At 38.7% G+C, this 15483-nt stretch overlaps 1 protein-coding gene across 1 annotated transcript in view; it reads left to right on the top strand.

Moving 5' to 3' along the window:
• Window positions 1–15483, top strand: part of umodl1 (uromodulin-like 1) — a 196802-nt gene that overhangs the window by 28289 nt on the left and 153030 nt on the right. Inside the window, exons 3-4 of the mRNA XM_051926635.1 lie at window positions 4137–4298; window positions 10414–10523. Of these exons, the coding sequence (XP_051782595.1) occupies window positions 4137–4298; window positions 10414–10523 (272 nt within the window). The remainder of the gene's footprint in view (window positions 1–4136; window positions 4299–10413; window positions 10524–15483) is intronic.

Here is a 15483-nt window from a genome sequence, read left to right as displayed (position 1 = left end):
ATTATTATTATATATTAGCTCGCCTAGTCCATGACAAATCACGTACTATTGGTCTAATGCTTAAACATAAGTGCAGAAGCCTCATCTACTTTAAATGAATTCAGAAAAGTGCAACTGTAGTCCACAATACCTATGATGTCACGCAATGGTGGCATTCTCAACGTGCCCAATCCAAAGTGTTTGTGTTTGGACTCATTGCATTGCATTCTTCATTCCAACAGATGGCGTATGCCATTGACGCTATAACTTAAGAAGGGAAATTTTAAATAGAAGAAAATAATAAGAAATACAAAAGGCAAATAGGGGAAATACTAATCCCACTGGAGTTCATTAACTGTCACACAGACAGAAATAGCTGATGCAATGACAACTGTATTCCAGCCATCTTATACATATGGATGCACTATGGTTATTTATGTTTGTTTTTTACACTTGGAGCACAAGTGGATTAAATGCGTTCATTAGAGTTAAAAAGGTGAGCTGAGAGTAGGCTTTAAAATGGCAGCCTTTTGGTTATAATCTCATGTCTTAGCCACCACACCACACTGCCTCCCAAGATACACCATTAAAGTAAGAATTACCATGAGGATGGAAGAGCTGTAGGGATTTGGGACACTTCTCAGTCACATATTGTTACAGCTAGGTACAAACAATACAAAGTGAGGACATGGCTTTTCCTTAAAAGGTTGCCAAGCATCTTTTTAATTTCACGGAAATAGGAAAATATGAATAGCTATCTTGTTTAGGTTTTGGAATATTCATACAAGTACATATTACAAATTCATACATATTATATGTTACATATTCATACAAGTACACATTAACGATCACTGGATTGAAGTGAGTAATGAAAATGAGCAAGTCTTTCAAGAGCCTGGACAAACTACACCTAAGGACATGTACAGTATGTATTGGCTGAAACGTCCGTGGAAAAGCCGTTGTGACCAGAGGGTAGCAGCTTGAACTGTTGGAGCTCTTGTGTCCTGTGGACGCGGTGAAGGTTATGAATGAAGGGCTTTTGAGCAAAGGCAAGGAATGAACTCATTTTAACCAGCTTAAGGACATTAGACCAAATTAGTTTATTGTCCATTAGTCTACCCTAATTAGGTTCAGTGTGCTAAACTGTGTTATGCTAATACTGTGATTTAAATGATAACATAAAATCTGAATTGGTTGATAGGAATATCTTAAAAACCTACAGATATTGTGCTTTTCTGCTTGGCAAAAATCTGTCTTGAAGACCAAAACTTATTTTTTCACATGAGAGAGACAAAGACATGTTCATCTTAGGCTCTCATTATAGTACACGTTTTCTAAACGGTTTACTAGCTTTTGTGGAAACCACAATTGTCGGTTGTCTGTTTTCACTTGTGTTTCATATGTGTTGCCGAGCACTTAGACATCTGTCATTACATGAGTTTTTGTAAAGGTGATCTGCATTCTTAATTTATTCTTTGCAGACATTTTGAACAATTAAAGGAAGCAAAACGCATCAATTTGCTGTAGCCCAGAATAACAGAGCAGCATGTGCTATTTTTTGCAAGTTCTGTATTGCTGTGGTGCAATTATCATTTTTTCTTTACATAGTTATGCTTTATAAATTATTTGGCTGCTACATTAATTCAAATGAACTTATAAATTATAAGAACACTGTTCATTTGTTTACGGTGCACATTTGTTTTCACAATTGGAGTTATACAGAGAATGCAGGGTAGCAGAGAGCCATAAATATTGGAGAAACCTCAGGCATGAGGCAAAAACTCAACCTGACCTGAATGTCAGATGACAGTTACATATACACCAACACCAGTGAAGACCTGCTAATCAATATAACATGCATTTCTTTATGATGTGGGAGGAAACCAGAAAATCTGGAGAAAACCCATATGGACATGTTAACAATTCAGAATCTCCACACAGGCAGGGACTGGGTAAGTAGGTGAACCCCTGTGCCTGGTTGTGTATGTTACAGCACTAATAACTATGCTCCCCTGATTTTTTGAGGGAGGTATCCAGCTGACCAGAGTGCACCATTACATTAGTAAACAGCAGGATTAAGTCATACAACAGACCTCCAGGACTGAGAAACAGAAAGAAAGATCTCTGTGCTGCTTGAGACAGGTACGTCCCCCATGTTTGTTACTTGCATGGGCATCGGCATAAGTGTGAGAGAAAAATGGCTTTGATGGAAGTATGAAGTATTAACACCAAGATGCAATATGACCAGCAACCCAGCAGTGGGTAGGAGTGTCTGTCCTTCAGATCAAAAAAAGAGTGAAGCCAAGGAAGACATTTCAGCTGGGACCACAACTTGGCTAATAAAGAGAAAATTGTCCTAGAAACAAAATGATGGGACTGTGCTGTCACTCTAAATGAGCAGGGAGGACACAGCTCCCAGATAAACAGCAAAGACTAAGTCACATTAGACGACTTTTTCATCGATTTTCTGTATTATCTTTCATTTACATAATCTTTTGAAGGCAGTTGATGGTGTACTCCATTGAAGTTGATCGTCTAATGGGACATACCCCATGACTGAGACCTACTAGTCTGTGATTGGCTGTGACAGATTTGATTTTATTCTTAAACTGTTACATTACATTACATCTTGCCTGAAGAAGGGGCCTGAGTTGCCTCGAAAGCTTGCATATTGTAATCTTTTTAGTTAGCCGATAAAAGGTGTCATTTTGCTTGGCTTTTCTCTACTAAATCGCATAAGAAGACAGAGCTGGGGTTGGTTTTTATAAGCATTTGAATAAGTTAAATTACTGAAGGAAACATTTAACATCCTTTTGCACAACATCTGGCCCTTAATGCAAGTAAAGTTACTGTTCCTTTTATAATTTGTTTCACTACCCACAGTTATCCTTTTTATCAATTCAGGCACCATTTTTATTTTATTTGATGTTCCTGTGGGTGCAAAGGTCTGGTGTGATGACACTCTGCCACCACAGTTTTAAAATATATTATGTTAATTCACTATAAATATTTTTTTTTGTTTAGCTCAGACACATTTCTAAAATAATATTATTCAGTTGAAAAGTGACATCACAGTTCTCATTTATTGTATCTTCAAAAGTGAGCATGTCCTACCAATCATATGAAAGCTCCCGAAATGGCTGCTTGAATCAAAATGTCACCTTTTATAAACCTTCCTAATAATGTGTTTTATTCCAGGCATTTACAACATTTCCACAGCAAAATTACCAGTGTTAAATAATTTTTGGAGACACTCTTCCCTTCAATAAACTTTTAAAGATTACTTTGAAACTATACAAGTTAATTTAACGCTGGCAATTTTACTGTGTCAAAACCCCCAGGATACACTTAGTGCTTGCATGATGCCTTGACTGTAATCTTTGTACATGTAGGACTTTAGGGACTTTCAAAACTGGACTTGTTGTTTTAGATTAAGTAGATAGGACCAGATAGATAGATAGATAGATAGATAGATAGATAGATAGATAGATAGATAGATAGATAGATAGATAGATAGATAGATAGATACTTTATTAATCCCAATGGGAACAGTGAGCTTTGTTAGGCTGAATGGCCTGTTCTTGTCTAGATGGTTCCAATGTTCTAATATTGTAATAGTGTACGTTGTGGTGTAGCCAGTAGTGTTGCCACGAGAGTGCAAGAGTAGACCAATCCAGTAATGAACTTGGGTAGTTTAAGGGTAACACAGTAGTGAGATAACACGCATCACATAATACAAAGAACACTCAATGTCACCTTCATAAAAAGCTGTCAGCTATCTTTCTGTGCATGTGTGCACCATGCAATGGACTGATGTGTGATCCTAGGTGCTTTCTACCCTTTCACCCATTATTACTTGAATAGACTCTAGCGTCCCCACATCCCCATATCAGAAAAGTAGATTCACCAAATGGAAGACTAGAGTCATCAAGACACATTTATTTTTTTCTTTCTTATTGTTAAAAGATATACTCTATAAATGATATTAACAATAATGTCACTTCTGCAATATTTTGCCTGATTTTAGTCATAATTGCATACAGAATCACTTTTCAGTTCATAGTTTATTTAACCCAGAGTTTATATTTTGATCCAGTATTTACTGACTGCCTGTTGTACCACTCTTGACCAAATGTTTTTCCTACTTACACACACAGCCTTGGAAAAAGCTTCAGTGTTCACCTCAAAGCCAGGAAGATGTCCACAGCAGAAAACGAGTGAGCTCAGTACCTCTTGCCATTGGGATACTGACTGCCCTGATCTCCAAAAATGCTGTAAAATAGAAGGAAAATCTGAGTGCATGACACCAGTGGCTTTAGGTAAGAGTCAATGGAAAATAATTTCCAGCAATTCAATTTTATTACCTGTAACTACTAACCAATGAACTGGAACATAATTTTTACTTGTGTACTTCTTTGCATTTAACTGTGCAGCAGTTTTCTGAAGTTCTTTGAATGTTTTAAGCAAGCAAAACTAACTTTTGGAACTGTATTTACTTTTGATTTGACTAAAAAGCCAAACGTCCTGTACAAGGTCACCTTACAGGACTGCTCCTGAGCCAAGGTTATACTGTGAGCAACTGCCACCATGAAAAATGAGGTTTGTTATATATACCAAATACCATAAGCAGGGTCTTTATGAGAGAAGCATCATTCACAATATGAATGCTCAGCTTAAGAGCCATTTTCTCACCTGCTGATACTTCAGGTTTGATTTTATTTCTCCCAGTATCCTTCTAAGTGGAATCCAGGCCTGTCTGCTATTGAACAAGTTGGGTCCAGCTTCAAGTCTCCAAAGATGCTCTCATTTCCATTTTTTCTCACCCATGAATCACTGACTGAGGACAGAGACCTCTTCTACAGCCAGACCTGGGAGAACTTTTAGTGCTGAGGTTGCAACCAGAAAGCATGTCATGGTCAGATGAAAACCTATAAAAGTATCAGGGCCTTTTCCTGGAGCTTCCTCAAGCAGCCCCAGAAAACTTAACTCCTATGTTATCCTATAAGAACTACACACTTTAGGAATCCTTGCTGTGGTCAGACCAGTGTAGATGGTCTCATCTATTGTCTTGAAGAATTGGGATAAAATATTTGCTGCCCTTGGGATTTTTCAATAGACTCTCCTTACTTCTGGGACATTTCTCTACGGGTGTCATACCTGGAGAAAGTGTACATCCCATTATAGTTCAGCCAGCATGCCAGCAATTGCATAACATACGTAGCACTTGTACGGAATGTGTTGCATATAATAAAAAAAATAATACCCTACTAGCCAACCCGCGGCGTAGCATACGCCGCATAATTATGTATTGATGGGTGAACACTTCCTGAAAGACATAGTTGTCCAAATAGATAGATAGATAGATAGATAGATAGATAGATAGATAGATAGATAGATAGATAGATAGATAGATAGATAGATAGATCGTTATTGTCATTGTCACTTTTACAAAGGAACAACGAAATTGAAGGTGCAGTCGACTCAGTGTGAGGAATAAGAGTTAAAAAGACAAAAAGACAAGAAGAGAGAAAATAATAACAAACCGAATAGTAATAAATATACAAATTGCACTTGTTGACTTAAGGTCTATATTGCACATTGGTAGAATGATATGGAGCAGTTTTATTCTGAGTTCAGGGCCATGATTGCTTTTGGATAAAAGCTGTTTTTAAGGCGGTTTGTCCTGGTTTTCATTGCTCTGTATCTCTTGCCCGATGGCAAAAGCTGGAAGAGGCAATGACCGGGATGTAATGAATCCTGTGAAATGTCTATTGCTTTTTTGCGGCATCGGGAGGTGTAGATTTGTTCCAGAGTGGGGAGGGCACAACCATTTGTTCTCTCCACTGTCCTGACAACCCTGTGGAGCACTTTCTTTTCTGAGGAAGTGCAGCTGCCGTACCACACACACAGTCCGTACGTGAGCACACTCTCGATGGAACAGTGATAAAAAGCAAGGAGCAGATTTTTTGGGAGATGGTTCTTTCTGAGAATTCTCAGAAAATACAGTCTCTGCTGCGCCTTCTTCAGCAGCTCCTTGATGTTGGCGCTCCAGGTCAGGTCATCCTCCAGCTCAATACCCAGAAACCTGAACACCGGGACCCTCTCCACACAGACCCCTCCAATGATGAGTGGCTGGATGTCAGTTTTGTTTTTCCTAAAGTCAATAACAAGCTCCTTCATTTTTTTGGTGTTGAGGAGCAGGTTATTGACTGTGCACCACTCTGACAGTCGCTCCACCTCGTCCCTGTATGCCAGCTCACCCTCCTTGCCCGAGATGAGTCCGACCACCGTCGTGTCATCCGCGAACTTTATAATCTTGTTGCTATGGTGAGTGGGGATACAGTCATATGTGTAGAGGGTCTAGAGGAGCGGGCTGAGCACACAACCCTGCGGCGTCCCGGTGTTGAGGCTGAGAGCAGTGGATGTGTGGAGACCCAGCCTGACCCTCTGGGAGCGACCAGACAGGAAGTCCAGTATCCAGCTGCAGGTGAGTGATGGGTTTGAGGATACAACTGTAATTGAATGAAAAGATGGAACTCTGGAGAGAGCAACATACAATTGTCCATGACTGAAAACTGGTTTTGGCAGATACAGACATATCTTTTTGAAAGTTTGTCCCTGCGCCTTACTATTTGTCATTGCAAAGGCCAATCTAACAGGAAATTGTCTGTGTGTAAAAGTAAAAGGCAAATTTGAATCTGATGGGGTCAGGGAAATCCGGGGAATATGGACAGTTTGTGAGGTAGGAGCTGCGATTGTTTTACACTCCAGTACATTGCGGTGAATGCTGAGAACAGTCCGTCTAGTGCCTTTACAGAGACTTCTTGCTGGCATGAGGTTTCTGAGAGGCATGACAACTAAACCAATTTTAAGTTTGACTTTAAGCGGAGACATGCCAATGGGAGTAATGGCTGCCTGGAGGGTTATGGAAATAACGCCGCCGCATTGCCAGTCGGCATCGTTTATGGTTGGAACTACGACGGTATGTGATCTTCTTCAAACCTCCGACTTTCGTTCTTGATTAATGAAAACATTCTTGGCAAATGCTTTCGCTCTCACGTGAATTGTTGGCGCTGTAGTGCGTGTGCCATGGTCGGCTGCTTAGTGAATTGTTGGTGGGCGGGGCTCGGTCTTGCGTGCGTCTTGCTTGCCATGGACTTAGTGAATTATAATATATAGATAAAAACAAGAAGAATGACTTCAACAGGAAAGCCTGTTTATTCTTATATTGGCTATTCTTGTACTGGAAAAAAATTGGCCATGCACTGCCAGCAGGCAACATAACTCCTATGAATGCCAAAGGACTTGTCTTGATCCTCTAGGCCAACTTTGGGATACCTGCTCAGGATAGTAGCACTCTTATAAGAGTTGCACGAATGGGCAGGCTAAGTATTGACTATTTATTTTCTTCCAGGTCAGCATCACAGCTACTGGATTAGAAACAGACAAAGCATTTAATCCCCAGCATCTTGGTTCTGTCCATATTGTGTTTCCATTAACTTGTCCCCTATAAAGTCACTTGGTAATTTCACTCTTGACAGTATCTACAATTATGTATTGGGATGCCTGCTTATCTCATGGATGAGTCCATCAGCCTATTTTGATGTGCACTCCCCATCATTAGTGCAATCACAAACAAAGGTTTTTAGTGGTTAGGGTTCTCTTCACTTTCTGCCATAAACCTTCTAGTTCACATAGAATTCTTCCATTAGACCTAAAAAAACAGAAATATTTCTGTTTGAAGCCTTTTCTATGTCATGTGTATGTCTAAACCTTTTACAAATAGGGAACAGCCATGAAGATAAAATGAGTACCAGCAATGGCTTTATACTTGACAAAAATGAGCTGTTCTCTCTATCTTGGTATGTGGGATTAAGAGAAAGATTAGTCAGACATTAGTGATATGGGCAACATAAAAAATGATTGAGTCACAAAACAAGAGGAAAGCAGAATTAGTTTGGTAGAATGACACAAGTTATAAATAAAGACAACAAAGTTAAAACTCTTCTATAAAACAGCACACTTTATTTAAAAGAGGTGTGATACCTCAGACATGCTTATCATCATGTCTCCTATGTTTCTGTCAGTTTCAGTTGCACGGAATTGTAATTACATTCTGCCCTTCTGCTAAAGTATAAAAAAAATGTGTATGCATTAAACACTGATTTCTCATTTGCCTTTTTCTGTTTTCATTGTTTCTGTTTTTTGACTCTGTTCTTTACCAACCAGTTTTGCTTGTGTTAATATTGCTTGGAGTTTGACATGTATGCCTTTATTTTTGAAACTGTCCTTGCTCATTCCTCGAACGTGTCTATATTTATTGATGAACTGATGTTTTTTGCTGTCATGACATCTCAATCTTTAGCTGTTAGTCTTCTTGATACAAATCCATCCTCCAAAAAATTTGTCCACTATTTTGCTGTTTCAAACTCCTGAAAGTACTTTTACTCATGAAAGCATAATTATCAAAGTGGAAAAACAGATTTGCTTTGGGCACCACTGTGTGTGGTGCAGCATCACAGTCCTGATATCATGGAACTGACATGGTTCTGAAAGAAAGTAGGAATATAACCCTAACCTTAAACCCTAAACCTAACCACTAAGCTAAGGCTTGCCCAAAACAAGAAATGCCCTTACAGTTGGATGGAGAGATGAGATAGGTATAGAGGCGAAATTAACTTCATGGTGGAGAGTGCAATCACCTGTCTAGATGGATGGGGAAGAGGGGTCCAAAAACCTAAAGGCTGAAATCTTGTGGGGTACGCCTAATCCACAATTACAAAACCTAATCCCCTAACCCTTCAGTATTCCCTGACCCCACACTGCCAAGACAAAGATGAAAGCAAATCAGAGGATTAAGTGAATATCACAGTTTTTTGTGTTCTAAAATGCCTATTGCAAAAGAGCCATTGACAGAAATGTAACTTTTCTTCATCTACACACTTTGCAATGTTTCCTGCTGCTTTCATCAATGCTTTCTAAACGATTCCAAGGTAGTCTAACTATTGTTTATTGATAGCCATTTATAAACACCTATGAGTCATGTGACTTGTGTCAACAGTCATCCTAAATTGTTATGAGCTTCACATTGTCATGATTTGAATCTATTTAAATTTTTGTGTGGTTGTTTCTTGGCATTAGAAATGGTTACGCCAGTGGCTGCAGGTTTTTGTTCCAACCCAGTTACTTCATTAGAAGCCAATCCTTAACAATAACAGATTTTACATAATGTCATGGCTTGTTAGTGTTTTAACTCTACCATGTCAAATCATTTTTATATCATAGAGTTTATTTCCTTTCTAATGATACATGTATCATCCAAGTGACTTGAAGCCTAAAACAGATTAGTAATTTTCAGTTCTTCACTTTCTGTTCAGTTTCCTTCTGAGTATTTAATTAAACCAAATAGTGAATGATGGAAATGGAGACACACTAGATGTAGATCTGCTGGTTCCTTTGTCATTTGCATCTTATTGCTAATAAGGAGCAGTTAAAACAATGAAAACAACTGTTTAAGAGTAAAAAAAAGCAATTAAAGATATAAAATCTTAACAAGTGAGACAACTAAAATGAACCAAAAAAACGTCAGTTGAGCAATAAGTGTTTCATCACTAATGAATGATTTCTCATGAAGCAATTGGGTTGGAATAAAAACCTGAAGCCACAGCAGCTCCCCGGGATCGACGTATCCCTGATTTACATTGTCTGTGCCTTTAATAGCAAATAAATTAAATTAAGTTATTTAGTAACAAAACTAGTCACTAAATAAAAAATGGTTAGAACGAAAACTTGTAGCCACTGTGGCTCTCCAGGATCAGCATCCACCCCTGGTATATGGTGTTAAAACACCATGGCTATTTAAGATGGCATGCATCGAGATGTGCTTGAATTCAATTAAAGGTTTCTTAGTAAAACAGGAAAAGGACATTAGACCAGGTTCTGCTTTGTTTCTTCTTATTATGAGCTTTGTTCACATGATTCTCTCATTAATATTTACGTATAAAGACCCACAGTATGCCTGGTTATAGACACAGATTACACACAACCCAAAAGAGGACTTTACCTCCTTATTGTAAATTACGATTAGTTTAAGCCCTAGCAGCTAGCCCACAGGTTTAACACAACCAAAAAATGAATCCTTGATCACTAAGTCACTGTGGTCTCATTGAAAGTGTTTCCGTTGGCATGAATTTAGGTTCAAAATAGAGGCCAAATATGCTGTGAAATTTCAAAGGCAGTTCCCGGAGCATTAAAAAAATGTTATGGAAATAAGATAGTTGCCAGGACCCATCAAAACTAGTGGAAATGCCAAAGTAGGATTTAAAAAGATGAACACAATGACCTCCTTCTTTGCCAGCACTCTGATCACATATACTGTATATCTGGAAATAAGGGGATCCATTTCTAACATTTATTAATTTCTCTTGTTTTCAGCTGAAGAAAACAACTGGCTTTATAATGTGACCATCAAGGTTAAAGTGGTCTCTACTGCACTTGATATGAAGTCTAATCTTGTAAATCTCACAAGACTGCTGGACTCTTTGGTATGTAAATGTACACTTTACTTGTAATCCTTAACATAATTTTCCATTAAGCTACTCATTTTGACCAAACAATTGTTTCAAAAGTGAATTATATTGCAGATCAGTGCTAATTCCAGCATGTTGAAGTAGCAGTTAGAACTCCTTGTGTGCTTTTTGCCTTCATGCCCTATTGTCATCTTTTTGTCTTTTCTCTCACAATCACTTGATTTTTTCACACTGAGGAGTCACATTTGTTATATGCCTTGATTCAAATCTTTGCACCAAGTGACTTGTATGGGGTGTAGTGTTGTAGCATGTCCATCGATAGAAAGAATAGAAAATCACATTTATAGATCTTAAGTGAAATTAGTAGAAGATTAAATTAATGTATTGATTTGCTAGTTCAGCACAGACCTAATATATGAACACTGCCTAAAAGTTTCTTCAGTTGTGTTACAACACTTGCAGGAATTTTCTGGTCATATACTGTCTTCACTCACATCTGGCTTTGGGGGGACAACTCTATCAAAACAAGACAAGTCATATTAGTATTTCAGGATATAGGACTATTGATTATCAAACCTGACAGGATGCTGTTCCAAGTGCAAGGTGGACTGCAAATAGCTCACCTGTTTGTTTACCCTCTTTTATCTACAATATTGTATAATATATGAAAATTACTTATAACTTCTTCTTCTTCTTCTTTTGGCTGCTCCCGTTAGGGGTTGCCACAGTGGATCATCTTTTTCCATATCTACTGTACCTGTCCTCTGCATCTTGCTCTGTTACATCCATCACCTGCATGTCCTCTCTCACCACATCCATAAACCTTTTCTTAGGCCTTTTTCTTTCCCTCACTTCTCTGACTTTGTCTCCCAACCATCCAACCTGAGCTGACCCTTTAATGTACTCATTTCTAATCCTGTCCATCCTCGTCACACCCAATGCAAATCTAAGCATCTTTAACTCTGCTACCTCCAGCTCTGTCTCCTGCTTTCTGGTTAGTGCCACCGTCTTCAACCCATATAACAAAGCTGGTCTCACTACCATCCTGTAGATCTTCCCTTTCACTCTTGTTGATAACCATCTGTCACAAATGACTCCTGGAACTCTTTTCCACCCATTCTACCCTGCCTGCACTCTCTTTTTCACCTCTCTTCCACAATTTCCTTTACTCTGTACTGTTGATAACAAGCATTTAAACTCATCCACCTTTGCCAACTCTACTCCCTGCATCCTCACCATTCCACTGACCTCCCTCTCATTTACACACATGTATTCTGTCTTGTTCCTACTGACCTTCATTCCTCTCCTCTCTATAGCATATCTTCTCCTCTCCAGGGTCTCACAATGTCATCAGCAAACATCATAGTCCACGGGGACTCCTGTCTAATCTTGTCTGTCAACCAGTCCATCACCATTGCAAATAAGAAAGAGCTCAGAGCCGATCCCTGATGTAATCCCACCTCCACCTTGAATGCATCTGTCACTCCTACCGCAGACCTCACCACTGTTACACTTCCCTTGTACATATCCTGTACATACTTCTCTGCCACTCCTGACTTCCTCATACTATACCACAGCTCCTCTCAAGGCACCCTGTCATATGTTTTCTCCAGGTCCACAAAGACGCAATGCAACTCCTTCTGGCCTTCTCTATATTTCTCCATCAACACCCTCACAGCAAACATCTCATCTGTGCTGCTCTTTCCTGACAGGAAACCATACTGCTGCTCACTAATCATCACCTCACTTCTTAACCTAGATTCAACTACTCTTTACCATAACTTCATGCTGTGGCTTATCAATTTTATCCCCCTGTAGTTACTACAGCTCTGCACATCCCCCTTATTCTTAAAATTGGTACCAGTACACTTCTTTCTCCATATATGTCTATCACTTATACTCTATAATGATAAGAGAGTCATATTATTCTATCTTATGTGCCACATAAATAAGAGGGGGGCACCTTTCTTGGCAAATCTTTGAGAAGTTTTCTGGACTATTAGCTGAGTAAATAAATAAACATCAAAAAAGAATTTAAGAAAAGGGTGAGCTCCTGTGAATGAAATCTGTCATTCATGTCTTAGTGTTACATTCACTTGGCTGCTTGCTCAGATTTGCAAAGGTGTGTAGTTAAGAGTTTAGAGGCAGTGGCTGAAATGTGCTAAAAGGAATTGTTTTAGGAAAGTATGCGAGTAGGTAATATTATCCATAGCTCCTGCTGGGTGCTGAAATATCTCTTCCAATTGCTGTTTAAACAATTGTTCTCATATTGTTCTAACAAAAGAGCTTTATGTTGATAAAGTTAAAAATTCTCAAAGCAGCTTATGGTTGTCAAGTTCAGAATGTTATACAGTACAATGCTGTAATGATGATATGATATGATGATATGATGACTAGTAATGCTGTAATCCAAAAAAGTCAAATGGACAATGTAAAGCAGAAAAGATACAAACAGCAAACTTAAACCCTACTTGCTCTCTTCATGCCTCCTTTACAAGTCTTGGTCCCCTATAAGTGCGGTGGTATCCTCTCATACCCACCTCTAAAACACAAAATGACTCTGCAGTTTACCTCCTGTTCTCTTCCTGGTGAAGCAGGCCTTTTTCACACATCAGTATTTTTTTCTTCTGAAAGTTATAATCAATGGGTAAAAACTCATCTCTAGTGTCCTCATGCATTCAAATTATAAGTAAAAACAACCTCACCTGAGTTTCAACACCTTTCCCACTGATGAAACATAGACAAGGAAATGGATCCAAGCAATCAAAGCACATTTTGCTATATGCAATGACAACAGATATGTTTGCCACTGTAACTTCAAGACTAATAACTACATAGAATCAATACAATGTCATAAAACACATACCAGGCTATTGCTAGACAAGACGTCCGGGAGTGTGTGACACGAGATGTAATTACAACAGCGGTATAAAGGTTAGCATCATACACTCTTATACTGTTTGAGTTTGTAACTAATTCAATACATGAAACTCTAGCATCATAGTTTTAAAGATCTCAATGACTAGCAATTGTTTTGTATTTTTTGAATTTAATTTATGTTTTGTGTTTTGGTATAAATAAATACTCTCTTACTATTTTTTTTTTGTTCTTTATTTCGCCTTATACAATTTCTTGTATTAGGAATTTGTTAGTTTTCGCATACCCCTTGGGGTCAGAGCGCAGGGTCAGCCATTGTACAGCGCCCCTGGAGCAATTACAGGTTAAGGGTCTTGCTCAACGGCCCAGCAGAGTAGGATCTCTTTTGGCAGTGATGCTATGACTCTTGACTTACAATTTTGTGTCACATCTTTGCCATTGTTAATTTGTATGAAGTCCTTCTGACATTGGCTAATACTATCATGTTACTGTTTCTGATTCCATCCTACTTAAAACTCACATTAACTACGTTTAACACTAATTTACATATTCACCAAACCTAAAAAATCATTTGAAACAATACAAAGATAAGTAGTCACTAGGAAATCATATTAATCCAATATAGTTAATCTAAAACAGTTTCTTAAGCTTGTTTTGCTTGAGACTCAATCTTGCCCTTCTTATTGTCTTTGAGAACCATTCCATGATGACTGTCGAATGGGTGAGGGGGGTTCACCTTGGAGAATCACTGCCGATCATCATAGTGGGGGGCCACTATCGAGAATCCCAGGCAAATGAAATAGCGGGGAAGGCCCCACTTTAAGAATCGCTGCCGATTATGATAAGCGAAGCAATGTCGATTGCTTAAACAACACACGACAACCCAACACGACACACTTAGCAAACCATACATGACCCAATCCTTTTTAATATAATGGTGACTCATGACCCTATGTGACCCAATCACAGAAACACGGGACCCAAAACAACCCATATTTTGGAAACTAAAATCTAAAAGATTATATATAGCTAATTTACCTTGTTTATTCTGTATCATGACATACTGTACTAAGATCTGTTGTGAGCTAATGTTACATGTAAAAAGTTAGCAAACTTACCATGGTAGTTATAAAGGAATTCTTCCACAAACAAATTATAATCTTTGTGCAGTGTGACGCTTTCTTTGTAGAGTGTTTTACTACAATACTTCTTACATCACTAAAAAATGATATTTGGAAGTGAAATCAGCAAAATGCAAAAAAAAAAACACAAAGTAGGTTTACCCAATGATGCGTCAGTTTTTTGAAAACGCTTTGACCTATTTGTCTTGTAGTTTCTCCTACATCTGCTTCCTGGGCACAATGTAAAATTGCATGGCTTGAATTGTCCATCTTCCCATATTTGAACTCATCCATATTACCAACTAAGAATGGTAAACCGGATGGCATGGACGCAGGTACACGGTGATGGGACCATGAAACGTACTGCGCAGGCGCGTACAGCTCAACTAACGGAAATAGCAAATAAAACAACCGCCATATTGTGAGTGGCACTACTGCGGAGTGAAGTTAGGAATAATGTGCTGCTTGGGATTGTACAAACCGCTGAACGCTTTACACCAAATTCAAACTCAATACAGCTCAACGATACACACACGAGCCTACCTGGATAAGATCAATGAACGCAGGCGCCTACAACGCGCGTCAGAAACTGCGGAAGCAAAGCAGGCACGGATTAAGACACTACGGGGTCCGCAAAGGTCCACAAAGATAGTACGGAATATATAAGAGCACACCGATCAAAAAAAAATCAATCGTGTAAAAGCACATAGTACACACAGATCATGTGCTCTCAGCGCATAGAAAGCGTATAAGGACAATACGGAGAATAGAGACCCAAAGGCATTGGAGACAAAAAAAGGCAGATAAGAGATTATGAAAGCAGTGTAATTCGAAAGGCTCAAACAAACGATGGCACGATACACATGCAGACAAAGGTACAGAATATGAAAGCAGTAAAATTCGAAAGTATTGTAGCGTCCCACCCAGGTTGAGGGCTTTTTGGTTTTAAGTGACTGTTAGGTCCGATTGAGGGAAGG

The sequence above is a fragment of the Erpetoichthys calabaricus genome, chromosome 4 (assembly GCF_900747795.2).
Source record: "Erpetoichthys calabaricus chromosome 4, fErpCal1.3, whole genome shotgun sequence".
In the NCBI taxonomy this organism is placed as follows: domain Eukaryota; kingdom Metazoa; phylum Chordata; class Cladistia; order Polypteriformes; family Polypteridae; genus Erpetoichthys; species Erpetoichthys calabaricus.
Note: the sequence above shows the minus strand (reverse complement) of the source record. Positions and strands in the feature narration are given on the sequence as shown.